We start from the raw sequence: 27657 nt of genomic DNA, 5'->3' as shown, positions 1-27657 counted from the left end.
TCAGACTTCTGTGTGGCCTCATCTCCTCTCCCTACCCTCCTCTTTCACCAGGCTGCAGCTATACTGACCTCCTTGCCTTTCCCAAACACACCATTCCGGCCTTAGGTCACACGGTTCCTCTCCAGAGATTCTTTTTCTGCCCACTGGAGCCAAAGCAGCTATCCTTGCCCTGACTCATTTCCCTCCATGAAGCTTACACCATCTGCCATATCACACTGTTGTTTGTTGCATCGTTTATCTCAAGCTCTCCCCACCAAGATGCACACTCCCTGGGACTATTATTTTGTTCACTACTGAATCCCCAGCACCTGGCATATGTAGGTCCTCAGTAGGCATTTGTTGAAATAATGAATGATCTGCTCTTCTGAAAACTATGAAGTCTTTCTAAATTGAGCCTGTCTAGGTAGATTATACCTAAGCATAGAAAGATTTATTCTGATGGCAATTGTTCCTTTTTTTCAACAGTCTAGAGCCCAGAGCAACAACAGCCAAGCTTTGATCAGACAGCCACACTCGAGGGACAGAGCCACCTCTCCCGGTCCCTCACTGGCACAGCAGCAAGGGCACCTCTTTCCTCATTCCTAGTCGGTCTGACCATTTGGGACTTGAAGCTTGTTTTCAACATTTTAATTCTGACTTTGAGAGATAGGCCTTTGGAGACACTAAAGTTCCTCTGAAAGTGGTGATTCATTCTGTAATGGAGCCTGTTTACTGAGATGAGAAGCTGCCCAGTGGGCACTTCGACCCTAGATTTCTGTCTTATTAATCGCTACTGTGAATGACAATGCAACTGCATTCCATTTACACATTCCTTGTTTGGCTAAGTCTTCAATGTTCCTAACACAAACAATGAAGACAGCATAAAAGAATGGGCTTAACTGAAGTGAAAGCAAATTAGACCTGCTGGTCTTTTTGGAACAAAGCTTTTTGTCGGCTATAAAATGGTGACTTCAGATGAATCTAATATACTCAAAATTAAACTATTCTTTTCCTACAGTTCATGTCCTACAATCCAATTGATAAATTCACAAGTATTTACTGAGCTTCTAATTATTTACTGAGCCCTGGTGGAGCCCAATGGGAACAGTAAGAGAGAGATCGATACACACACACACAAAATCTATATATCTCACATATATACACACACACACACACACACATCTTACAATGTGTCTTTGAAAATAACTATTCCAATTTCTTTAAACAAGAAGAATAAGGAAAGTGGGAAGATAACAAAATGAAAGAGAAAAGGAACTTCAGTATATTAGACAACCAAGGACAGTTTTTAATTTAGAGTTGTGAAGAAAACTCCCCCTGTTGGGTAGACTGCTGCTCAGGCTAGTACGGAAGCAGGACTATGGTGGTTTTTCCAGGCTGGGGTGAGCACTTGGCTCATGTAAGCCAAACACCAATTATACAATGCATTCATTCAGTATATTTTAAGAGCTCTTACAGGGCTGGGACTAAGCAAGGGAGGCCAAGTTCAAGATCAGGGCCTATTTTTACTTAAATTTTTAAAAAATTTCAAAATCTTTTATTGGCATAAAAATGAACAGAATTTTGTGGTTTTCTGTCATACATCAACAAGAATCAGCCATAGGTACACCCATGTCCCCTCCCTCCCGGACATCCATCCCATCTCCCTCCCCATCCCACCCTTCAGCCTGTCACAGAGCCCCTGTTTGAGTTTCCTGAATCATACAGCAAATTCCCATTGGCTATCTATTTTACATATGGTATTGTAAATTTCTATGTTACTCTCTCCATATATCTCCCCTTCTCCCTCCTCTCCTCCCCGCACCAGGTCCATAGGTCTGTTTCCTATTGCCTGTTTCTCCATTGCTGCCCTGAAAATAAATTCATCGGTGTCAGCTTTTTAGATTCCATATGTTTGTGTCAGTATACGATACTTATATTTCTCTTTCTGACTTACTTCACTCTGTATAATAGGCTCTATTTAAATTTTAATATTTTGTTCATCATGGAATTTTTGTATTAATTTTACATTTTCAAAATAGACTTTTTTTCCCCAAAGAAGACCTACAGATGGCCAACTGGTACATGAAAAGATGCTCAACATCATTAGTTATAAGGGAAATGAAAATCAAAACCATAAAGCACTATCACCTCACACCTATCAGAGTAGCTATAATCAAAAAGACCACAGATAACAAGTATTGACAAGGATGTGGAGAAAAAGGAACCCTTGTACACTACTGGTGAGAATGTAAATTGATATAGCTACTGTAGAAAACAGTATGGAGACTTCTAAAAAATTGAAAACAGAACTATAATCCATATGATCCAGCAGTTCCATATCTGTGTATTTATATAAAGAAAAAGGAAAATAGTAACTTGAAAAGATACATGCAGGCCCACTTTCATGGCAGTACTCTTTACAAAAGCCAAGATTTGGATGCCCAGCAACGGGTTAATGGATTAGGATGATGTGGTGCATATATACACATATATTCATACACAGTGGAACAGTATTCAGCCATAAAAAGAATACAATCTTGCCTTTTGAAACAATACGAATAGACCTTGAGGGTATTATGTTAAGTAAGTTAGACAGAGAAAGACAAGTACCATACCATGTGATTGCTGTTATATATGAAATGTAAGGGGAAAAAAACAAGCTCACAGACTTAAAGAACAGATTGGTGATTGCCAGAAGTGGGGATGGAGAATTGGAGCAATGTGTAAAGCGCCAAAAGATAAAAACAGCTTTAAAAAATATATAAGTAAATAGTGTTTTGATGATTGTGTTTTTTGAGTGTTCCCTTAACTTTTACACTCAAAGTGAGTGCCTCATTAACTTCCCCCCAGCCCTGGTTTATTATGTGCAGAGCATTTCGTAAGGTATATAGAGGATTAAGAGAAGGAAGAGACATGGATGCTAATTTCTAGTGAAAGGTTTAGTCGTTCAGTTGTGTCCAATTCTTTGCAACCCCATGGGCTTTAGCCAGCCAGGTTCCTCTGTCTCTGGAATTCTCCAGGCAAGAATACTGGAGTGAGTAGCCATTCCCTTCTCCAGGGGATCTTCCTGACCCAAGAATGAAATCTGGGTCTCCTGCACTGCAGGCAGATTCTTTATGGTCTGAGGCACCAGGGAAGCATAATAGAAGGGAAAAGATAAATTCCTGAATAAAGCCAATGAAATGAGAGTGATAGGTGCTTTGCCTGCAATGCAGGAGACCTGGGTTCAATCCCTGGGTGGGGAAGATCCCTAGGAGAAGGGAATAGCAACCCACTCCAGTAGTCTTGCCTGGAAAACCCCAGGGACAGAGGAGCCCAGAGGGCTACAGCCTATGCTGTTGCAAAGAGTTGGACATGTCTGAGCAACTAATGTTTTCACTTTCTTTTCAAGTGCTTGAAGAGAGGTTTGAAAATACTGCCAGGGTTATGGGAGTGCTATGACAGGGTAGATACCATACCTGCCCAGTCCTGCCACTTCTAGCTATGTGACATCAGGCAGACCACTTAGCCACTAGAGACTTCCATTTCCTCAACTGTGAACTAGAGGGAATGCCACCTACCTCAGAGGATGACTGTAAGATGAAATGAGTAAAGCACACACGGGCCCACAATAAATTACAAAGATCCATAGTCATGATTCCAAATGGGCCTGGAGAACACAAATGTAAAACTTTGGTTGTGATACTGGTTATCACATACCTCCAGAGAGAGAAGGTGTAGAGATGCAACACGCTGTGTGCATTTTTACAAGAATATATGAGAGTTACGGGTAGACTTCATGTCCACTATTTATTCATTTCTTTTCAAACTACTTCAGGGGCTCCACAGTGAGGTTTGTGTTTGGGGATCTTAAAATAAAAATCTGTGATAAGGGAAAATCTTTTCCATGTTATCTGGAGTCTGATTACCATGATAGATTTCAGGTATCAGCTTGGCTGATCTTAGGGGAAGAGAAGAAAGTTACAACAGTTGCTTGAATAATTCACACACAGCCGGTACTAGGAGAAACTAGCTAGTTTTCTGAAAAGTTATTCTCACACCACAGACTAACTAAGGATTTATTGTTCACACATGGGCACATGCACGCTTCTTAATCCTATTTGGGCAATGTTTTAGAATTTAGTTTTTAAATGTTCTTCCATATCTTTTTTTGTTCCACAAATTGCTTACTACATTTGTTAAAAGAAGAAAATACTATCCTGTATATGGGTGAGAAATCTCTGTTCTCCCAGTAGAACACTCACTCCGATGGGCAGACAAAGAGAAAGTCGGTAGCTCTGTAAGAGCAGCACCAAAATGTAACTGAAAAATTCACCTGTTCTATGTGACATCTCTGCCTAGACACATCCTAGAGATAGTTGCATCACTTGCACAGAATGTCTCTGTGATGCCCAGGCTCATCTGGGATTTCTTTTCATTCAACAAATCCTGATAATGTGTTGGCCTTTGTACATTTCCAAGGCAGAAGTTCCACAGTGACTAAGATTGGTTCATCCACTTATCAAATATTTATAGAGTTTCTGTCTGGTCGTAGACACTGTGTTGGGCATGGGAGAATCCACAGTGACACAAGTGAGACAGTTTCCTTGCTATCGCAAAGCTTACAGTTTAACAGGGTTGGCAGACAATAAATATTTGATTAGATAAACAAAAAAAATATCAGAGCTAATGTGCTACAAAGTGAATTAAAATTGGACAATGTGGTAGTGACCATGAGGGAGGTCAAATGGGAACTGGGGTGCTCTGGGAAGAGGGTAACATTTCAGCTGAGGCTGGGATGATGATAAGGAGACAGCTATATCAAGGTCTGAGGGAAGAGGGTTCCAGAATAGGAAATGGCACTACAGCACATTCCCACCTATTTTATTGATCAGTGCCCTGAGTACCAGTAAAGGATCTTGTGAATTGGTATTAGGTATGGGAGGGCAGGCTTCATGGGGACAGAACTGTTGAGGCTTGTAAGCATTTCTTTCAACTAACAGAACTATGAGTCATCACACTGTCCCTGGAGAAAGGATGAAGAAATCTGTTTTTAAGGATTGAGGACCAAAAGAACTAGTGGGCAAAAGCTTTCTCTCCACTTGAACTTTACCAAAGCTGGCTTTGGAAAGTGGGACATGATGTTGATTTGTGATAATGACACCAGGTTCCCTAAAAGACTGAATTTTAGGTTTGGAAGAGCAACATAAATGACTGAGAACCAGCAGGAGGGAGCAAAAACGGGAGAGGATCATGAAAGCTGAGCTTACAGGAAGGGAGGGAGAAAGATGAGTGGAACTGCTTCCTGATAACTCAGTTGGTAAAGAATCCATCTGCAATGCAGGAGACCCTGGTTTGATTCCTGGGTCAGGAAGAGCTGTTAGAGAAGGGATAGGCTACCCACTCCAGTATTCTGGCCTACAGAATTCCATGGGCTGTATAGTATTCTTGTATTCTTGGGCTTCCCTTGTGGCTCAGCTTGTAAAGAATCTGCCTGCAATGTGGGAGACCTGGGTTTGACCCCTGGGTTGGGAAAATCCACTGAAGAAGAGAAACGCTACCCACTCCAGTATTCTGGCCTACAGAATTCCATGGACTGTATAGTCCATGGGGTCACAAAGAGTCGGACACAACTGAGCGACTTTCACTTTCACCGTTGAGTCTAATAAGCCCTCCCTAAATGTCTAACCATGATGAGGTCAGGTACTAGGGAGCACAAAGCAATCCCTGGTCCTAGTGGAGTTTGGGAGAGACGTTCATGATGGATGATGGCAAAGGCCAAGAGGTAGAGAGGCTGGTTTGGGAGAAGAAGTTGTCAAAACAGTCAACCTCGGAGAGGCTGGAATCCTGCTCCTTCTAGAAGACAGAAGTTAGGTGTTGCCCTTCTTTGGAAGCCCCTGCAGCATCAAATCCAGTGCCAGACACCCAATGGCAAGGCAATGGAACAGACACTGGCTTTGGCACAGACGGACCTGGACCCTATCCTGCTCTGGCTGTGGGATCTGGGGCACGCTGAGTCATCTTGCTGGTTCTCAGCAGCTGGGTCTTTAAAATGGAGATGGCCACACGGATCATATAAAATTATAATAGGATTTGGAGATAACATGGCCATAGTATCGTCAGCATAGAGACTAAATGGGCATTATTATTATTTCATGCCTGAGGATCTCATTGACAAGTAATTTTCCATACTATATATTATAGCACCACATAAATAACTGACCAATCATCCAAGAATTGAATACTGAGCCTCTTAGTATAATGTCCATCAGGCCCTTGCATTTTATAGACAGATATAAACTCATTGATCAACTGTCTAGGGCTATGCTTTCACTGCTGACTACTCATAAGTTTTTATATTTTCAGTCAAAACTCAAAACTGAATATCACTTGTATGTGGAATCTAGAATACAACACAAATCAACATATCTATGAAACAGTAACAGACTCACAGATATAGAGAACAGACTTGCGGTTGCCAAGGAACGGCAGCAGGTGGGGGAGCAGAGGGAAGGAGTGGGAGTTTGGGAGTAGCAGAGGCAAACTGTTATATACAGGATGGATAAACACCAGTATCCTACTGGATAGCACAGGCAACTGTATACAATATCCTGTGACAAACCATAGTGGAAAAGAATATGAAAAAGAATCTATGTATCTTTCTCTACATATATATGTATAACTGAGTACTTGGCTGTACAGAAGAAATTAACACAACATTGTAAATCAACTGTACTTCAATAAAATTTTTTAAAAAGTAATTAGACATTAAAAAGTAAACAAATAAATATGTAGTCATGACTAAAAAGAAAAACAGAAAACCTCGAGACTGAGATGCATGTATTTCTTTAGCTAAGTTACAAAGTAAGTTTTATCAGGGGGCCATTTGTTGCCTTTGTTCCAAGGATGAGGGATTTTCATTGTCTTTCTGCTGATATGGTGTCTCCTGCTTATATCCCTATTGATTTGGGCTCCTTGTTCCATAACCCAAGAAGACAAATATTACACTTCTATTTCTTTTTTTTTTTTGTATGAGGCTACTTGACATATTTTCAAAACAAGACCATAAGATTATCAAGGAACATAAGTTCTACTGGAATTTGTCCAGAGAATGCAGGGCAGTCATGGGGGTGCTTGGAGTATGAGACTCTCACAGGAGTTCCCATCGTAACCTCATTTAGAACTTGGAACCAGGCAGGAATTCTTCTGTTGTCCCAGGGTCCCATGCCATTTCTAAAGAAAAGAACTGATTAAAAATTTCTTCAGATTAGAATTTATTTGGTGATAGGGCCCTTGTGTATGAAAGAATCTGAAAGAATATCCTTATGTGGTTCTCTTAGTCATTCACATCAGAACTTAAGGAGAAAAGCTTCTCACTTCAAAGTGCAGTGGGAAAAAAAAAAATATTATAATTGCTATATCCTTCACAGAACACAGACTGGAGCCAGAAGACCTGTTACAAAATATAGTGTTGCCACCTGGGATCCCTGTGACCACAGGTATGTTACCTGTGGATGCCTCACTTCCCTTAACCCTAAAATGAGAATGAAAATAAGACTCAACTCATTAAGCTGTTGGGACAATTAAATTAGTTAATAACATCAAACATAGAATAGTATATAGATGAGTATTTAAGAGTTAGCTATTTATAAGTATCATTATTATTTCTATCCCAAAGATCCTGTGAGGCTCCATGTTAAGGGAGAGTGTGGAAATAAACTGGCAGAATGATTCTTTTCCCAGTCTTTGGAGGGAAATGTAGGTTAAAATCCAGGCTCCATCATTTACCTGCTCTGTGACTTTGGGAATGTTTAAAAAAAAAAACCCTCTAAATCCCAGTTTCTTCATCTGCACTGAGTATCTCCTCATTGGGTCACTGTAAGAATTCAGTGAGATTATACATGCAAGGTATCTAGCAAGGTGCTTGGTATATAAGAACTGCCCAATAAGTGTTGGATAAAATAGTTGTCATTATTCATCTACTGGGTCTTCTGGCTCAATGCCAACACATTCACCCAGTGCTCAGTAAATGCTTGCAAATGGTCTTTGAGTTTTAGAAACTCCTTTTGAAAAGAGATCTATGGGTAAACATTAAAAAAAATGATCATTGATGAGTCCATTCTTCAAAATATTTAAATAAAATACACCAGTCATCATCCTCAGTGCCTGGCTAGGGAAACCTTGATGGCAAGTCATTCAGCTGGTGACTGGTGATCAAGGCTAAGAGATTGGAACTCTGAGTCTCTGCTGTTTACTCTCCTTTGTCCAATGTTTCTAACGAAAGGTTCTTAAATCACTTGAGTCTCAAATTCAGTGGCTACTGTGCATGCCATGAGTCACTGCACATTTGGATAGAATGATGGTGAATGTTATCTATTTTTCCAAGACCCATTAATTTTCTAAGAAATCTTAGACTACTAGGCTAATATTATGCTCAGCAAGAGATCACCCATTAATGTGTCCAAACTTATTTTATGACAGAATATTGTCGCAAACTTGTGAATGACTTCCTGCTCGCCAAAATGACAAATGAATGGGATTAATTAAAAATATAAACCATTTCACACCCTTTTCATCTCCTAGCAATTTTTATTGTGAGTAGCTGAGTTCGTAGAAAGGCAAGAGGCATGAGAGATATTCTGAGAGACCGAGAAACTTTTTGACAACTAAGCTGTCCGTTTTCAGCTGTTATGAAGCAAATAGGTTGCCTTTATCCTCTCCCAAAAGTTGCTTAATGACATACTTGACAGACAAGAGGCCCATTTGGATCAAAATTGAACGTGACATCATTGATAATTACTGATATGCTTTTTTATAATGGGGGTGGTTTAAAAACCTGGGATTTATGCTCTATAGCTTTCAGAGTCTCATCTTACAGAACACTCTTTAGAGTTTATGTGTATGGAAAGCAAATAAATCCTATTTCACAAGTGCAAGATTAAAAATGAAACATGCATGCCTAGTAGCCAAGATATGGAAGCAACCTAAGTGCCCATCAATAGATTAATGGATAAAGGAGATGTGGTATATACAGAACGGAATACTAATCAGTCATATAAAATAATAAAATAATGCTATATGTGACAACATGGATGGACCTGGAAGATATTATACTAAGTGAAATAAAAGAGAAAAATACCATATGATTTCACCTGTATGTGGAATCTAAAAAAAATGAATAAACCTAACAAAACAGAAACCAATTTATAGATACACAGAACTAACAGGTGGTTGTCACAGCGGGGAGAGGTAGGAGAATGAGTGAAATAGGTGAGGGAGATTAAGAGGTACAAACTTTCAGTTACAAAACAAATAAGTCATGGGGATGAAATGCAGAGTGTAGAGTGCAGGCTAAGTCACCTCAGTCATGTCTGACTCTGCAACCCTAGGGACTGTAGCCCCCCAGGCTCCTCTGTCCATGGGATGGGATTCTCCAGGCAAGAATACTGGAGTGGGTTGCCTATCCCTTCTCCAGGGGATCTTCCTGACCTGTGTCTGTTACACCTCCTGAATTGGTAGGCAGATTCTTTACCACTAGCACCACCTGGGAAGTACAGTGTACAGAACACAGTAAATAATACTGTAATACATATGTATAGTGGCAGATGGTAACTAGACTTACGTTGGTGATCATTTTCTAATATAAAAAATATCAAATCACTATGTTGTGCAACAGGAAATCACATAGTGTTGCAGGTCAATTATACTTCAAAAAACAAACTCATAGAATAGGAGACTAGATTTGCAGTCACCAGAGGTGGGGTTTGGAAGGGAGGGGGAGTTGGGTGAAGGTAGTCAAACCTAGGCAGTGTATTAATAGGCAAAGTCATCACTGCCACCAAAGGTTACGGTCTCTCCACTGGTCATGTACGAATGTGACAGTAGGACCATAAAGAAGCCAGAGTGCCAAAGAATTGATGCTTTTGAACTGCGGCTCTGGAGAAGACTCTGGAAGAGTCCCTTGGATAGCAAAGAGCAAAATGGTCAATTCTTAAGGGCGACTTTCACTTTCACTTTCAAAGGCAATCAACCCTGAATATTCACAGCAAGGACTGATGCTGAAGCTGAAGCTCCAATACTTTAGCCACCTGATGCAAACAGCTGACTCAGTGGAAAAGACCCTGATGTTGGGAACGATTGAAGGCAAAAGGAGAAGGGGGTGACAGAGGATGAGATGGTTGGATGGCATCACCAATTCAATGGGCGTGAACTTGGGCAAACTCTAAGAGATGGTGAGGGACATGGAGGCCTGGCATACTGCAATCCATGGGGTCTCAAAGAGTTGGACATGACTTGGTGAATAAATACACACATGGTTAAAAGGTACAAACTTCAGTTACAAGATAAAGTACTAGGAATGTAATGCACAGCATAGGTATAATTAGTGCTGCTGCTATGTCACACAGGAAAGTTAAAACAGTAAATCCTAAGTGTTTACATCACAAGGAAAAAATTTTTTTTCTTTACCTGTTATTTTGATTCGATATGAGATGATGAGTGTTTACTAACCTTACTGCAGTAATCATTTCATGATACATACGTAAGTCAAATCATTACACTATACACCTTAAACTGATATAGTACTGTATGTGAACTACACCTCAATGACAAAAAAAAAACCAAATTAAAACCCATGACAGTACTATGCATCTTCAGGTATGTTATCTTCAATATAATTTCTCTTTTATTATACAATATTCAGAGCTGACTCATTTGAAAAGACCCTGATGCTGGGAAAGATTGAGGGTAGGAGGAGAAGGGGATGACAGAGGATGAGATGGTTGGATGGCATCACCGACTCAATGGACATGGGTTTGGGTGAACTCCAGGAGTTGGTGATGGACAGGAAGGCCTGGCGTGCTGCAGCTCATGGGGTCGCAATAGGACATGACTGAGCGACTAAACTGAACTGAACTGATTCAGTAAAGAACCACATGTAGGTAGGTTATTGATTATTTCATGTTGACAACAAAGATGAAAATCTTCAAAAATAACATGTAACCTATGATATATTAGAGCTTTTTAAATGTGAGTTCAAAAGGTTCTACTTTTCAGTGTTTTCTTAAAAAAAAAAAAGTTACCAATGCATAACTTACATTGTCTGCAACAGAATTTGTGGAAAAGGAAAAAAGATTTTCATATGCTTATTCCCAATTTTCAGGATTTATAGTGGAAAACCAAAGGCTTTCCATAAAGCTTATATTTTAAAACGGGCTAATGCAGAGTCACAAAACAATTTAAACACACTCTAGTCTATTACCCATTTTTTTCATAAAGTCAAAATTAGAAGAAATCTGCAGAAGCTTAAAAAAGGAAACATTAAGTTATGGTATCAGACAATATGGTTTTAGTCATAAAACATTGGTAAGCCAAGAATGCAGCTTCTCGGTGAAGTTAAAGCATATTAAAGTCATCTTCATTACAAGCATGGCCCCAAATAACACTTCAGCTCTCTTTGGCAGTGAGGCAAAAGTTTTTCAAATAAGGAATGGAAATTTTCCTGAGCGTAGAGCTAAGTTATATATCACGATATTGTATAATGTTGCTGGATAGCAATATTGCCATTCTGTTAAGAGTAATGGAATAAGTACCAAAGTGCTCGTGTAGTGGGGCAACTGGCTTGCAAAAACACATCTATCTGTGTACTCTTTTAATTTGTTCACAGTAGGAATAGATGAATTTGAAGTTGAGGAGTATTCCTTAAGACTGCCAAAGTATTTTAGGTCAAGTCGTAAATTTTCCCTGAAGTTCTCTGCCAAGATTATGCTGAGGACCAAGAAGAGAATCCTTCAAATGGTTCCAAAATTAAACTTTATAATCTATTATGGAAAAAATAAGTAAAAGTATATTTCCCTATCTTGGCTCGATTCCAAAGGCTTACTACCATATAGCAGGCATGCTGGCTGTAAGCTGGGCCTGAAACCCAGGGCAGAGTGTGACTGCTGGGACACCACGAGCATTTTTCAGAGGATTCCCACTGTCTCTAGGGAAGCATGAATCTTTCAGGTCTGACTTCCATGGTGGTGACCTCTGGAAGTATAAAGGTATCATCCTATTCTGATGGGAAGGTCCAGTGAGGCTCAAGTCTTTTGAGTTGGATGTGCTTGGGTCCACATCCTGACTCTGAATTGCGCTAGGCATGTTACTCCATGCCTCTGTGTCTCCTACTTCCACATCTATAAAATGTTGATAATAACCACCTCCAGGATGGTTGGTTGTCATGATGGTTACAGACAATGACAATAAATGTACTAGACAGGCACCACGATACGCCACCTATGGGTCACAAACCATGGCGGCATAGGAAGCTATCGTGTAACAGTTTCACTAGGTATCGCTTCACACTTCTCACTGGGAACCATTCCTAATACAGAAATACAATATGCTATGCTGCTAAAGTTTCCTAATACCCAAACATTCTGTAACTTCTAAAGGTTTGGTTTTGCTTTTTATTAAGTAAGTTCCAGGATGCATCCTAACTACCACAGATTCAGCCCAGTTTCCTATATCCTCTACATTTACAATAGGAATAAAATTTCACACATTTTGAAGTGGATACAAATGTTATCAAGCCACTCATTAGAGGCTTCTTGGGTTATGCCAGTTGAAGAAATCTGTGTGTTCTTGGGACTTCCCTGGTGGTCCAGTGGTTAAGAATCCACCTTGCTTTGATCCCTGGTCAGGGAACTAAGATTCCACATACTGCGGGGCAGTTAAGACTGTGACAGAACTAGAGAAACCCGCGCACAGCAATGAAAGATCCTGCATGCTGCAACGAAGGCCTGATGCAGCCAAAAATAAATAAATAATTTTTTTTTTTTTGGAAAAAGAAATATTCTTGAGGTTTCCAAATTGTCAAAGTGGAAACTGGGTCTAGTGTAGGGCTAGTGAGGAAGTCCTGCTCTCTTCTGAACCTTCTTTCTTGACTAATCCTTTCCTCTCTATAAACAAGCACAAGTCTTCCTAAGAAACAAAAACTCTTTCATCACAAGTTTCTTCGGAGGTATGGTTAAACCTCTTTCTAAGAAAGAGGGAACATTGAACTTCTTTGCTGAGAACTTCACTGTCAACATTCTCCCTTCATTCTTCTACCAGGGCATGTAGGGTCTGTCCTGAGCACTTTACTGACACTGCACTCATGCGAGCACCTAGCTGTCATTTTCAACAAACAAGTCGTAGAGCACCCACCTCTCTGCTTCCCTGGGCCCTGTTGGTCACCTCCTCCTTTTGACACTACAAAGTCCTTTGGCTTCTGTGGCCCTGTATTTTCTTAATTCTCCTCCTGTATGTCTAGAGTTCCTTCTGTTTCCTTTTTTCCACCATCTCCTTCCTATGCCTGATCCTTAAACATGAATTTAAGGCTCCACCTTCAGCTTCCTGCTATCTTCACTTTCTACATTCTCTTTGGGGGAATCTTGTCTATACTCAAGGTTTCAACCAGCATCTTTATACTGAAGATTCCCACAGCCATAGTGGGAATAGTCCTACCCAGACTGTACCTGACTTTCAGCTTCTTACATCAAAGTCCTGCTCAACACCTCCACCTGGATGTTTCCCAGGTAACTCAGAATTGAACACACATTCTTCTACTCTAATACAATTTTTCCTTTTGAAATTCTTCAACTGTTGACACCCTCAAACATATGTCTGCCCAAACTAGAAATCTGGAAGTCACTCTCCACCTGACTCATTACTCCCACCCAATCAATAAGCAAGTCCTGCCAGATTAGTCCCTGTTCTGATGCTTTATTTACTCTCCCTTTTACCCCTACTCCCTTTTTCCTATTTCAAGCCTCATCATCTCTTAGCTGGACCACTGCATAGTTCCCTATCTAGCCTTCCCATTATCAACTTGTCTTCCTCAAATCAACCCTTTTCTCAGCTACTGAACTGGAGAGCAGACTGCATCACACTGCTTCTTGTCTACAGGATAACGAACAGGCAGGTCCAGAGGTGCAGTAGTAAACAATCATGGCAAAGTCACACAAATGGTTCCTTCAGTGGGATCTCGCCAACACATTATACTTCTTTACTCTTGCCCAAATGTAACTCAGATCTCTAGACTTCCTGCTGATTCTAGGAGCTAACTGATACCCTTCCAATAAACTTCTTTTGTGCTTAATTTAACAGTCTACTTATGCTGTTTGCAATGAAGATCCTGGGCTAGTATACAATTCCTTTTGGTCTCTACCATAATTACAGATTTGTGTTTGCTCCTGTTGGTCTAAGGTGACCGCAAATGGCAGGGATCATGACTGTGAATGCATTCCATATACTATCTGTACTCCAATAACCAACATAGTGCCTGATGGATAGTGGGTATGCAAATATGTGTTGATATAATGAATAGTCTTTAGAAGTGTTTTCTGTAAAACATATGATTCATTCATGATACTATTAAATTATGGCATGATACCACTTGTTTTATTTTATTCATAAACTCAGAACCCTCCCTAAAAACACAGATAAACGTCTCACAAGGTAGAAAAAGCAAATATCTTTGCAGATGTCATTGAATTTCTCCATAAGTCACATCAATATGGAAGATTCCTTTCTTCAAGGAACAGACAAATATCCCTGTATGCTTTTACCCATCAGGGTGGGTACTATTAATGTCTCCCACATGAGTTCCTTAGAAACAACAGCTCTCAATAGCTAGTCCAAAGTTTGATCATCTTTTGCCAAAAATACTTTTTAGACCATCAGTGTCACTCTCAAGGTTGCACTGTGATTGTTTGTGATGGCAGAGGATCAGAGGACTCAGGCAGTCCTGATGGGTAAATAATCCAAGGGCTATTTGTCCATTGGTATGTCAGGATGAAACAGATCATGTATTGGTGAGGCAAACTGAAATACTGCTTCACTGTTATATTTGGAAATTGCAACAGAAGACTCCAAAGTCTTTGAAGTCTTATGGTAGGAAGGATTATTAAACACAACCTCTTTCTTCACAGGGGAAAATGTCAAGAACTTTTTTTTTTTTTTTAATTGATCTCAATAAGGGCTTTAGAGATTGATTAAATTCAAAATGTTTGTTGATACCACACATTTTCAGGTGCTGTGGGAAGTATGTGATCCCTGTTCTCAAAGCATAACTCGGATGAGGTGAAGAAGTGGGGACTTCAATAAGGAGACACTAAGAAGAAGATTTACAAGGTGGAAAGTGAAGAGAGCCATGGGAAGGGGAAACAAAGAGGAAAGGGAGAGGTTTATTTACTTGGGAAACTCAAGGACTGTTTCAAAAAAGAGCCATACATTAAAGCACAAATAGATTTAAATAGGCCAGGATGGAGCCAGGGAATGAAAAAGCAGGATAACAGGGATGTAGAGAACAGCACAAATAGAGCAAGGAGGCGAGAAATTAAAGAGCTCATTGAGTGAACAGCATGTTGGGAATTAACGGGAGGGAGGAGTAAAAATATAATTGAGGGTAAATTACAAAGGACCCTGAGTGCCAAGCTAGGCAGTTTGTACTTTTTTCTATTGGCAATTGGTAATCATTAAAGCATCCTTAGTAACAGCACGTTCCTTCTTTCTACATCTGGCTGGGGAGAGGAAGGAGGAGTTGGCCATTCTTCTGGTCACTGTCCTCAACCCTGGCCACGTATCAGAATCACCTGGGGAGTTTGTTCATCTATTAATGTCTGTTTGTTAAGTGCCAGGTCTGGCCCTGTATGTGGTCAAGTAAATCAGAATCTCTTGTGGTAGAGCCTGCGTATGACTATTTTTAAAGAAAAATTTAGGTGATTTTAATGTCCAGTCAGAGCTGAGAACCGTTGGCATAGGTGTAAGAATTTCTCTATAAATTTCTATTTTTGTCAGGAGTGCTTTGTTGATATTAGGTATGACATTATGCTTTATTTAATTAGGTATGTCCTAAAGGATATGATAGGCTTCCCAGGTGGCTCAGTGATAAAGAATCCACCTGCCAATGCAGGAGACACAAGAGATGCAGGCTCAATCCCTGGGTCCAGAAGATCCCTGAAGTAGGAAATAGCAACCCACTCCAGTGTTCTTGCCTGGAAAATTCCTTGGACAAAGGAAACTAGCAGGCTAAAGTCCATGGGGTTGCAAAGAGTTGGACAAGACTAAGCAGCTGAACACACACACACAATGGATATGATAGAAATTTCTGATATACTGTGAAAGTTCTTTGCTCTTAAATAACTTCCTCATTTATCACCAGTACCATCTTCTCTCTCTAGGTATTTCACATACATACCTACATATGTATAAAATTAAACATATAATCAAACACTCCAAGAGCCTAGATCTGAATGCATGAATACACTTATATGACTGAGTTGATTAAGACACACACAAGAGAAATTGAGGGAGAGTGGTGGGATAATTGGCAGAGGTGAAAATCAGGGTTGACCAACCAAAATGCTCAGTTCAGTTCAGTTTAGTCACTCAGTTGCATTCGACTCTGTGACCCCATGGACTGCAGCATGCCAGGCTTCCCTGTCTATCACCAACTCCCGGAGCTTGCTCAAACTTATGTCCATCGAGTCGGTGATGCCATGTCAAAATGCCCAAGACACATTCAACTATCTGCTGATCTTATGCATCGAGATACTCACCACTTCTATGAACATAAATGCATTTTAATAAACGTCTTAAAAATCAAATGCTATTTAATAAGACAGAATTAGGACTGTTACTGAGATGACCTACCAAAAAGGGTCTGTTATTTTAAGAACCAGGATTTTTTATGAATACCGTATCCCAAAATGCAAGTCATAAAACATGGGGGTTGCTTGCATGCTAAGAGATTTGAAGATGACAATAAAACCAGAAAGTCCTATGACAAGAGATTACTTTTTCCTCCCAATATATTGTGACCAGAGCTGACTTCTGTGATTATGAGAAAGTAAACATCCCAAATCCAGGACACCCTGTTAGGGATTAGGCCAGGAACTGGGAGGCAACTTCCCATTCAGCAATCTAATCTGAGTAGAGAAGACCCAGACTGGGTGTTGGCCTTGATAGGAAGAAGGCTGGCTAGACAGCCTATTTCAGAGAAGTGAGTCATGGTAGGGAGGAGTAGGCAGAGATTACCAGTCCAGGTAGGTTAAGTCCCAAGTGGAGGAGCCATGTAAGACAACCTGGGAACTCAGATTGATATGGAGGCCAAGGGTTAGGGACATGCCCCAAAACTGAGAGGTTGAGAGCTCAGGGGCCTCCTAGAAGGCACCAGCAGCATCAATATGGAGCCTGATTAATGCTGAGCCTTTCTGGGCCCCAGTGTGTTCCTCCATAAAATGAGGAGGTTGTACTGGGTGAACTCTATGGCTCAGCCCTAGGATCTAGGATGGTGGGCAGAGCCAGGGCAGAACTAAGGCCATGCTTAGGCACAGCTCACAAGAGCCAGGTTCGACTGGACATCAGTAGTAGCCTGGGTGGGCCCAGGAATCCCTTGTGGCACTGCAGGAAGAATGTGGCCTGGGGTCGACTGTTTCTCCAAGAGGCATACAGGGAACACCCCAGACTTGTGCTGCTCCCAGCCTTTTCACAACGTGGGGGCTGTGCTTCAGCAGAGAGGGTGTCAAGAGAACAACCAGCAGAGGTGATGCAGGTTCAAGCAGGTCCAGAGGGTGGGAATGGCCTGGATGAACTCAGGGTGATGTCAGACTGGGAAGCTGAGCCATTCCCCCAGCATCAGGAAAAGAGCTATAACCTGCAGAAAGGGAGGACTGATCCTTCTCCTTCAGGAAGGTCTTTGGGATCCTGACCAGACTTTGGCTTTAGCTGGGCCTCAAGAAATATCCGGCAGGATTTATCACTATTAATAATAACTAGCACATGACTGAGTAAAGAACTGAAACTCAGCTGACCAAGTGACTGTAAGTGTCCTTAAGAGAGAAGTAAGGGGTTTGGTGAAGAAAGGAGGGTGACAGGAAGAGAAACAGGCATGTACTTACATTGAGATTCCAGCACACTCTACCACCACCCCACCACCCTACTCTCACCCCCTTGGTTATGGCAAACGTCTAGCTGGCCAGCCTGCCACAGATACTATCACTTGCTCCAAGGTACAAATACTACCCAAATTCTTCCTGTATTACGCATCCTCCAACCTTGACCCCCACTGTTGTAGGAAAAAACCACCTCCTCTACAACAAGTGTTTTGAATTTCCTTTTTTACCTCCTCATAACCTGGCATATGTCCACATCTGCCTTACTGTCTGGGGTGCTTTAGTGCCCCAAACTTCTAATAAAGGAGTAGTACCTGAATTTGGATTTTATTCTCTTCCTCCTGCAGTTCCTCCAATGACTTCCTCACAGAGCCAGCTTAAAGATACTAAACCCAGGTGCCCAAAAATCAGAACAAAGCCAAAATCCATCCAATGACTAATGTGAATCATGACTATTCTGATGTGAGGCCAACTTTACAGTCTCCAAGAATCCTCAGCCGAAGGGCTTCAGCCCCCACAGCTGGCACTGGGCAAGTGGAACTGACAGTCTTGATTTCTGCTGAGGACGACTGTTAAAGGGGTTCCAATATTCTCTGAACTGTGAATAAATAAAGATTTTTTGAGATAATGAATGAATGAAGATTTTTATAGGATAAAATAGATTTCTTCTTTCCAGGATTTAATTCAAACCTAAAACTTAGAAGCAATTTCAAAGTTTGATTCTGATACAATCTCACTTGCCTTGACAAGTGAGAGAAAATGAAAATATTCTACCAAAAACATGGAGGTAAATCAAGAAAACAAGGCCACATTGCCAAAACTGAAAAGTAGATGAGACTAGGTTCCAGTACATGCTCAGCTACTCTAGTGCCATCCTCTGTTCCCCGGTGGTGCCCTCCATGGTGGAGCGCAATCAAGTCAACACATTGCCTCGTCAAAACTCATCCATTCTGTGAGTGGAGATCAAGCATATTTCAAAATGGCCATGAGCTAGGGACACTGGAATTGTAACTGGAAAGGCTTAGAGACCCAATACACTAAATAAATCAAAGGCGTGGACCTCACATACAATTTTGGGCAGTTGGGAGGTATTTTGAGACAACAACTGATGTGAATCTCCTGTCCTAAAAAGGCAAAGGCGTTAGTCGCTCTGTGGTGTCTGACTCTTTGCGACCCCATGGACTGCAGCTCACCAGGCTTCTCTGTCTGCGGGATTCCCCAGGCAAGAATACTGGAGTAGGTTGCCATTCCCTTCTCCAGGGTATCTTCCCAACCCAGGAATCAAACCCAGGTCTCGCTGTATTGTAGGCAGATTCTTTACCGACTGAGCTACCAGGGAATGAAATTCTAATTGGCAGATTTGTTTCTCCACTTAACCCTCTTCACTGGGCTTTAGCATTGATTGCTCCACCATAAATTAACCTACTGACCAAGGACATCAAAGAAAGTGCTATTTGCATTCCAAATTCTTGTGGGCAAAAGTCACTGAAACTTACAGCTTTCTATGCTACCATGCAACACACAGAGGTGGATGGAACTAGTTTCAAAGGGTTTTTACAGCCAGAGGAAGTAAATTTGCAGAAAGGCTGGCAAAAACAGCTTGCCAAATTTCAGCTTGGAACAATTTCATTATCTTTAATTTACCAACCTAGCAATGGGTTTATAATAGAAATTCTTAGTGATGGCTTCTCAGGAGGCAACCACAGCAGCTGGCACACACCTACCTCACTGCACCTCTGGAGTGGACTGCTACGTCCAAGTTTTGGCCACTGAAAAACATGATCTGTAAGGACAGAAGCCTAATGGGCCTGCTCCCATAGTAATGCTCAGAGGCGACTGAATTACCTTCCCCCAGCCAAGCCAGGAGTCCCAGCCTTGAGCCAGAAAGCAGTGACTGTTAGATGATAGAAAGAAAGCAAAGAGGAAAGCAACAGTGCCGTCATTATATGCTGTAAACCGCAATCACCTTTCCCTATAAGCATCTTCCTGTTTTCCTGGAGGGGCACTGTTTAACTGCCACTGGTGCAGAGGTGCCAGCTCAGCAGAGAGCACTTCCTGTGGGTCTGGACAGCAGTCAAGTGTGGCGGGATGTGGCCTGCCCACTGACCCAGGAGCAGGCTGCCAGGGGGCCACCATCCTGACAGAGGCCTGGCAATTGGGGGCATAGGACTGAGGCTCCTGGATTAAGGGGTGATGCTGATTTCCTTTTCTCAGCGCCAGACTAGGGTGAAGCAAAAGGGGTGTCTAGGGCACACGATTGAAGGAGGTTTTCACTCTCAGGGTCATGCAAGTGGCTCTTTTACGCTGGTCCTAGCCCTGCGCAGAGCCACCAGTAGAGGTAGGGGGTTGTGTAAGGTCAGTGGTTCAAAGTGTGATCTCCTGACCAGCTACATCACCTGAGTACTTACTAGGTAAGCAAATTCTCAGCACCCTTCCAGACCCACAGACTCTGAAACTCAGAGGTGGGGCCCAGCAATCTGTATTTTAATACCACCCCCACCCCAGATAATTCTGATGCAGCTAAAGCACTGTGCTAGAGAATAATGCTCTCCAAAGACCCTGTGTGGCCCAGGCCATTGTTCGACATGCTTCACACACAATCAGAACAGGGAAAGGAGTAGGGTGATGAGATGAAAGAGATTTCCCTAAGGCAATCAGCAAGGTGGGAATGCCTCAAATAATAAATCAGGAATTGATTTTTTTCCAGCTATCCTTAAGTATTTGGTACTGAAGACTTAGCAAGTGTTGGCAATAAATAACGTTTACTACTGAGTGGTTTCCTCCTGTTTTTTCCTTGATCAAGTCAGTTCAGAGTTGGCCACTGACTGATTACCTTGGTACATGGGCCAGTCGTCTGAACATTCTAAGACTGAGATTCCCTCCTCTGGAAACTGGGGTTAACATCACCTCCCTGCCAACATCAGAGAAGCTAAAATATGCAAAGCTTAGGAGAAGCCTGAGGCAGAAAAGCTGTGATGACAGTTTATACACCCTGAGCAGGGGTTCTGGGCCCCCACCTTCTCCAGCAAGGTTAGATAATCTGGGGGCCTGAAGACAACCGAGAGGGGAAGGAGATTATGCTCTCTTTTATGCTGCGGTGTTTTTTAAAGGAGGCTATTTTCCAGTCCTGGTCCCCTGGGACATCAGGCTTCTGAATGGGGTGGCACAAGCAAAAGAAAGGAAAGAAGTAGAAAAAAAAAAACAAAACATATATATATATATTTACTAAATAAATAAAGGGCAAAAAACTGTATCACATTTAAGATCCCACATTTAAACTTTGTCACTAGAACCCAAACAGTATGAGCGCTGAGGCAACGACCAATGCAAGCCAGCTGAGTGACCTCAGACACTCAGCCATAGACTTGGTTTCCTCTTTTGCCAAGTGCTGAATATAATCAACAATAATATGAGGATGATGTCATGCAACAAAACGCTGTCAAGCACAATACAAATGTGAGGTTCACACTGAGGTCTCATCACAGAGGAACAGCACCACCGTTTCTGCAGGGTGAAAGGAAAACATCTCACCCAACTTGCCCAGCTCATAAAGGTGTCTACTGAGGACGAGAGAGCCTGTTGACCTGCAGAGGGCACATAGCTGGTGGGAGACAAGCATCAGCTGTGTCCCCTTTCTCCCTTTCATTAGGGAGTAGAGGGGAGGGGCGAAATCTCAGCGCTTCTCGCCAAGGGCCAGGTAAACAAAGGACGCCCCACCCAACCCCCATCTCGTTATTGGCCATTCATGCAGCACAGCTGAGAACTGGAAAGATGATCCATGACACACTTTTTCTCCCGAGAGTATGTAACTCCAAGATGATAACATTATCCATGCGAAAGGGCTTCCCTTGTGGCTCCGCTGGTAAAGAATCCGCCTGCAACGCGGGAGACCTGGGTTTGATCCCTGGGTTGGGAAAATCCCCTGGAGAAGGGAAAGGCTACTCACTCCAGTATTCTGGTCTAGAGAATTCCATGGACTATATAGTTCATGGGGTCACAAAGAGTCGGATACGATTGAGCAACTTTCACTTTCACGCAAAAGAGCCACCCAGCCAAAAAAGCTCAGGTTGGGCCCCTGTGCACGAGCCCCTTACCTTCCTCATTCAAAATCCACGGCAGGAACTCGAATACCGAGTCAAAGCCGCAGGTGTTCTCCTCGAAGGTGCAGGACCCAGCGGGCAGGTCCAGGGCACCGGCAAGCTGCAGGGCTGTGGGTACAAAGCGGGTTTCAATTCGCGCTGGGTCTCGGGAGCGTTGGCAGCAACTCAGGGCACCCCGGGGAACTACCTGGTGAAAGTGGAGGAAGGCGTCCGAGATGGGGCGGGAGAGGGATGAGCTACTGCCGCCCCCTCCCCTGGAGCTTCCACTGCAGGACCTGTGCGCAGCCGCTGGGCTGGGGAGGGACGTTAACGGCCGCTGAGACGCTATCCGTAGGCACCCTTAGATGGCCCAGCCCAGGACCGCAAGCTGGACTACCAAGGCTGCAGGATTGGGAGAGGGTTACGAGAACGCCCCGCGGGGATAGCCCCCGGGTCCAGGCCTTACCTTGCACTGCCAGGAGGACGCTCCTGAGCAGCATTGTCGGGAAGGAGGACTGGACAGAGGAGCGAACCGCCAGCCCGCCGGGACAGGCTGCTCCGGGTGGAAGGAGCGTGGGAAGCAGGGGCAACTCGAACCGGGGGAGGGAGAAATCAGAGGCAAAGCGCACTTGAAGCTGCCCAACTTTGCAACGCGGCTCGGGAGCCGAAAGGAATGCTGAAGGTGCCTGAACTGGGAGCGGCGCTTGCTGAGCTGCAGCCGCGAGGCAGCTCGCGTCCCAAGTGAAGCCGGCCGCACAGCTGGTCCTGCGCGAGGATGGGGCTGGGCGGGGAGGAGACAACTGCACACTTTTGAAAAGCCAGCCAGGACTGGCTGGGACAGGAGAGGTCGGGAGGCAGTGACACGGTTCGGATTTTTAACGCTTGGGACCAAAGTCAGCCGCTGGAGAGGGCAGGCGTCCCAGGAGCCCCTCGGGATGAGTTGGGGCTGGAGGCGCCCCGCCCCTCCCATCCGCAGTGGGAACCAGCTTATTTCTGGGTACAGCCTCTCTCTATCTGGAATGCCAGTCCTGCAGCGCTGGCCATAATTTTAACCTTTTTTCCTCAGGATGGAAAAGGATGGAATTCTCTTAGGAAAACCTAGAGGAAAATTTGGAAAGTTTTGTTGCGTGGAATAAGGTTTATATCTATCGAGGAGTTCAGCATTTATGGCCCATTAATGCTAACCTTGGAATACCCACCCCCCATACACACACTTTTATTTAGCCGTGGAATGTCTGGCATGCCTGGTGCTCAGCATTGCCTCGGTCCCTAAAATGGGGGCATTCCTTCTCTCCAAAGAGCCATGATAAATTAGTAGAAAGTTTCTAAATTGGGACGTGAGAGTTGGGAGTAGTGATGTTAGGGAGGGGGTTACTCCCTCCCTAATACCCACTGGCTACACATTTCCCTTAAGCACTAAGTGGGTCTTTAAAAATATTTTCTTCCAGCAAAGAAAGTGGTGATGGTGGGATGAGGGTCTTCTTAATGCTGTTTATAATATTGGGCAGGCAACTATATGGCTAGGGCAATGGTTCTTAAATCTTAAGGTAAATCAGAAACCCAGCATCAGAGTTTCTGATTCAGTAGATTAAGCTTAGGGTGCTAAAGTCTGCACATCCCTCACAAGTTTCTATGTGTTGACACTTAAGTCTGGGACTGCACTTTGAAGACAACTGGCCTAACAAACTCTTGTTTAACCACCAGAGCCCTGCTCACATGCTTCCACTTGTTTCCAGACTCTCCTTGTTCTTCAGTCTTCGTGCTATTTCTTTCTTTCTCTCTCTGACCCCTTGGATATTAGGTTGCCTCCAAGTTCTGTTATTTCAACTCCTGTTGCCCTCTCTCCTCACTTCCTCAGTGATTTCATCCAGTCTCATAGTTTGAAACACCACCTATAGCCCGATATCTCCCCAACAGACATTTCTAGTCCACATGGCCCACTAACTCCTCTGCATCTTCCTCATCTCAGTTAAAGGAAACTTTTCCCTTCAGTTGCTCAGAAAAAATATTTAAGAGTTATCCTTGACTCTTCTCTTCTTCTCAGGACATTCACCAAATTCTGTCAGTTCAGGATTCAAAACGTAGTAGGTATTGACCATTTTCCATTCCCATGGTGACTGAAGCTGCCATTGCTGTTTGCCAGGGACGCTACAGTAGCTTCTGGTAGGTGGTCCTCTTGCTTCTTCTGCCTCATGCACCTCCATTCCATTTTTAACACAGTTGTCAGGGCATCTCTTTAATACAGAAATTGGGCCATGTCACTCTGTGGCCCCAGACTCCTAACAAGTCCATCAATTACTTAGCAAACCCCAAAATCTTCACAAGGGCCTACCAGGTCTACAGAACCTGTCCCTATCCCTTTATATCTCTAACTTCATCTGCCATGCTTAGTCCCCTCCAGCCACATGAATCTCCTGGCTGGTCCTTAAACACAGTCTAGCTGTCCTCTAATAATTTTGCACTGCAGATGGTGATTGCAGCCATGAAATTAAAAGACACTTACTCCTTGGAAGGAAAGTTATGACCAACCTAGACAGCATATTAAAAAGCAGAGACATTACTTGGCCAACAAAGGTCCATCTAGTCAAGGCTATGGTTTTTCCAGTGGTCATGTATGGATGTGAGAGTTGGACTGTGAAGAAAGCTGAGAGCTGAAGAATTGATGCTTTTGAACTGTGGTGTTGGAGAAGACTCTTGAGAGTCCCTTGGACTGCAAGGAGACCCAACCAGTCTATCCTAAAGGAGATCAGTCCTGGGTGTTCATTGGAAGGACTGATGCTGAAGCTGAAACTCCAATACTTTGGCCACCTCATGTGAAGAGTTGACTTATTGGAAAAGACCCTGATGCTGGGAGGGATTGGGGGCAGGAGGAGAAGGGGACGACAGAGGATGAGATGGCTGGATGGCATCACTGACTCGATGGATGTGAGTCTTAATGAACTCCAGGAGTTGGTGATGGACAGGGAGGCCTGGTGTGCTGCAATTCATGGGGTCACCAAGAGTCGGACACGACTGAGCGACTGAACTGAATTGATTCCTTCTGTTTGAAATGATCTTCCTGGGATAGCCACATGACTCACACCTGCACAACCTCAAGGTCTTGATGCAAATGTCACCTGGAGAAGAAAACTTAAAAGCCTTCTCTCTAATAAGAAAAACCCTTTAAAAATATGTTTAGACAAGTTTTTTTGTTTGTTTTGAGCTTTCTGTAGGCAGTGGCATAGATGATCTAAAATTTGCTTGGTGTGTGTATTTATATGCTTTATGTCAGGAAGTACCTAATAATAATAAATTACAGTGATCATGCTTACTAGCATAAATATTTTAGATAGATAATCTTATCTAATTTTCTCCAAAACTCTATGGGGGTATGCATCATTATTATCACCATTAATAGATGAGGAAACTGAGGTGCAGAGTTCAGTGACAGCGAGTGGTAGAGACAAGACTCAAACTCAGATAGATTTATTCCAAAAGTCTATCTTCTCAATCTGTACAGTAACCTGTCTCCTTTGTCCTTCTTTTTTTATTTCTTGCTCACAGATGGTGATAAATATCAGTTTCATCAAGTTACTTAAACATTTAAAGATGGATATGAATCCAGTTGAAACTTCAAACCACTATTTTCAACTAAATAAATTTTCAGCAACTATCAAAATAGTGTTCCTTTCCCCCAAGTACATATGGAATCTTTTAAAGCTTTAGGATTGCCTTATATTCATCTGCATGCCCTCAGTGTTAACAAAATGAAAAACTGCAAAGCCCTAAAAATATCTCCAAAAAATTTAAAAATATTATATATTATACTTAAAGGTGACATAATTTATTGCCACCTACAGAAACTGAATCATTACATACAAGTGCAAAATTAGTTGGAGTAAAGTTTCTATTTCACATATAACTGCATGATCCCAAGAACAAATGACCCTTTGACATGGGCACAGCCTGAGAACTGAGCAGCAAGGGTCTGACTTGGAGTTTAGTGCAGAGAATGTTCACCAGGGGGCGCCTTTGGGCTCCACGTCTGTGGAAAGCGGAAGAAGGATTTGGCTCAGGGAGAAGTGACAACGAAATCCAAGTCCCTTGAAGCCCTTCTGGTCCCACAAGAAATTTTGGGGTTTAAATGCCCCATTTGACTTACCCTACATTAGGTTAAAAGGGCGCGGCTCTTTGTACCACAGCCTCCATCTGTCACTCGATGTGCCCACATTGGGACAGTGAACTCCAATGAGGCAGCCCTCCTCACGGAGGCCAACCTGAAGGTGCTAACAGGTGAAGGCTGTTTGATGACAACACTCCCAGCAGCCGGGACAAGTCCTTTCTGGAAGACATTTTACAGAGAAGGGAAAAGATATTGTACATGGAGAGGGCCAAGGAGGGAGTCTGGAAAAATCTAGAAATTACGTGTGTCAACCCACTTTCTTCTGTCACTAATCACGAAGCCATAGGGCCATTCACTGCCACATGACTTGGGAAAACAGCATAAGGCCCCAAGTAAAGAACTTCCTGGGCCTCTCTCTCCAAGATATAGCTTAATTGAATAATCAAATATCGCACATAAAGCTCTGATTTTAGAAAGCACTCAATAAACATTAGGTAGGATAGGGGGTTGAATGATAGCCCCCTAAAAAGACATGTTTACATCCTAGAAAGTGTGGATGTGACCTTATCTGGAAAGAGGGCCATATGGATGTAATTAAGTTAGGGCTCTTGAGACATGACAATCTTGGATAATGGGGTGGGCCTAAATTAATGGCAAGTGTCCATATAAGATGGGGCTTCCCAGGAGGCTCAGTGGTAAAGAATACACCTGCCAATGCAAGAAGACACAGGAGTCACAGGTGGTTTATATATATATATATATATATATACCCATAAAAAATTTTTCTTTTCTGTTTTTTTTTTTTTTTTTCACTTTACAATATTGTATTGGTTTTGCCATGGGTGTACATTGTTCCCCATCCTGAACCCCCCTCCCACCCCCCTCCCCATCCCATTCCTCTGGGTCATCCCAGTGCACCAGCCCCTATAATATACATGTTTCAATGCCATTCTCCCAAATCATCGCACCCTCACCCTCTCCCACAGAGTCCAAAAGATTGTTCTATACATCTGTGTCTCTTTTGCTGTCTCGCATACAGGGTTATTGTTACCATCTTTCTAAAGTCCATGTATATGCGTTAGTATACTGTATTGGTGTTTTTCTTTCTGGCTTACTTCAGTGTGTATAATAGGCTCCAGTTTCATCTACCTCATTAGAACTGATTCATATGTATTCTTTTTAATAGCTGAGTAATACTCCATTGTGTATATGTACCACAGCTTTCTTATCCATTCATCTGCTGATGGACATCTAGGTTGCTTCCATGTCCTGGCTATTATAAACAGTGCTGCGATGAACATTGGGGTACATGTGTCTCTTTCCCTTCTGGTTTCCTTGGTGTGTATGCCCAGCAGTGGGATTGCTGGGTCATATGGCAGTTCTATTTCCAGTTTTTTAAGGAATCTCCACACTGTTCTCCATAGTGGCTGTACTAGTTTGCATTCCCACCAACAGTGTAAGAGAGTTCCCTTTTCTCCACACCCTCTCCAGCATTTATCCCTTGTAGACTTTTGGATCGCAGCCATTCTGACTGGCGTGAAATGGTATCTCATTGTGGATTTGATTTGCATTTCTCTGATAATGAGTGATGTTGAGCATC

At 42.7% G+C, this 27657-nt stretch overlaps 1 protein-coding gene across 1 annotated transcript in view; it reads right to left on the bottom strand.

Moving 5' to 3' along the window:
* The window catches only part of MAMDC2 (MAM domain containing 2), a 163206-nt gene extending 140508 nt beyond the window's left edge, over window positions 1-22698 (bottom strand). Inside the window, exons 1-2 of the mRNA XM_002689639.7 lie at window positions 22422-22698; window positions 21971-22084 (exon numbers count right to left, since the gene is read on the bottom strand). Of these exons, the coding sequence (XP_002689685.1) occupies window positions 21971-22084; window positions 22422-22455 (148 nt within the window). The 5' untranslated portion in view covers window positions 22456-22698. The remainder of the gene's footprint in view (window positions 1-21970; window positions 22085-22421) is intronic.
* Between the last annotated feature and the right edge of the window lie 4959 nt (window positions 22699-27657).

Source organism: Bos taurus, chromosome 8 (genome assembly GCF_002263795.3).
Source record: "Bos taurus isolate L1 Dominette 01449 registration number 42190680 breed Hereford chromosome 8, ARS-UCD2.0, whole genome shotgun sequence".
Lineage (NCBI taxonomy): Eukaryota > Metazoa > Chordata > Mammalia > Artiodactyla > Bovidae > Bos > Bos taurus.
This window is presented reverse-complemented; position numbering and strand designations above follow the sequence as displayed.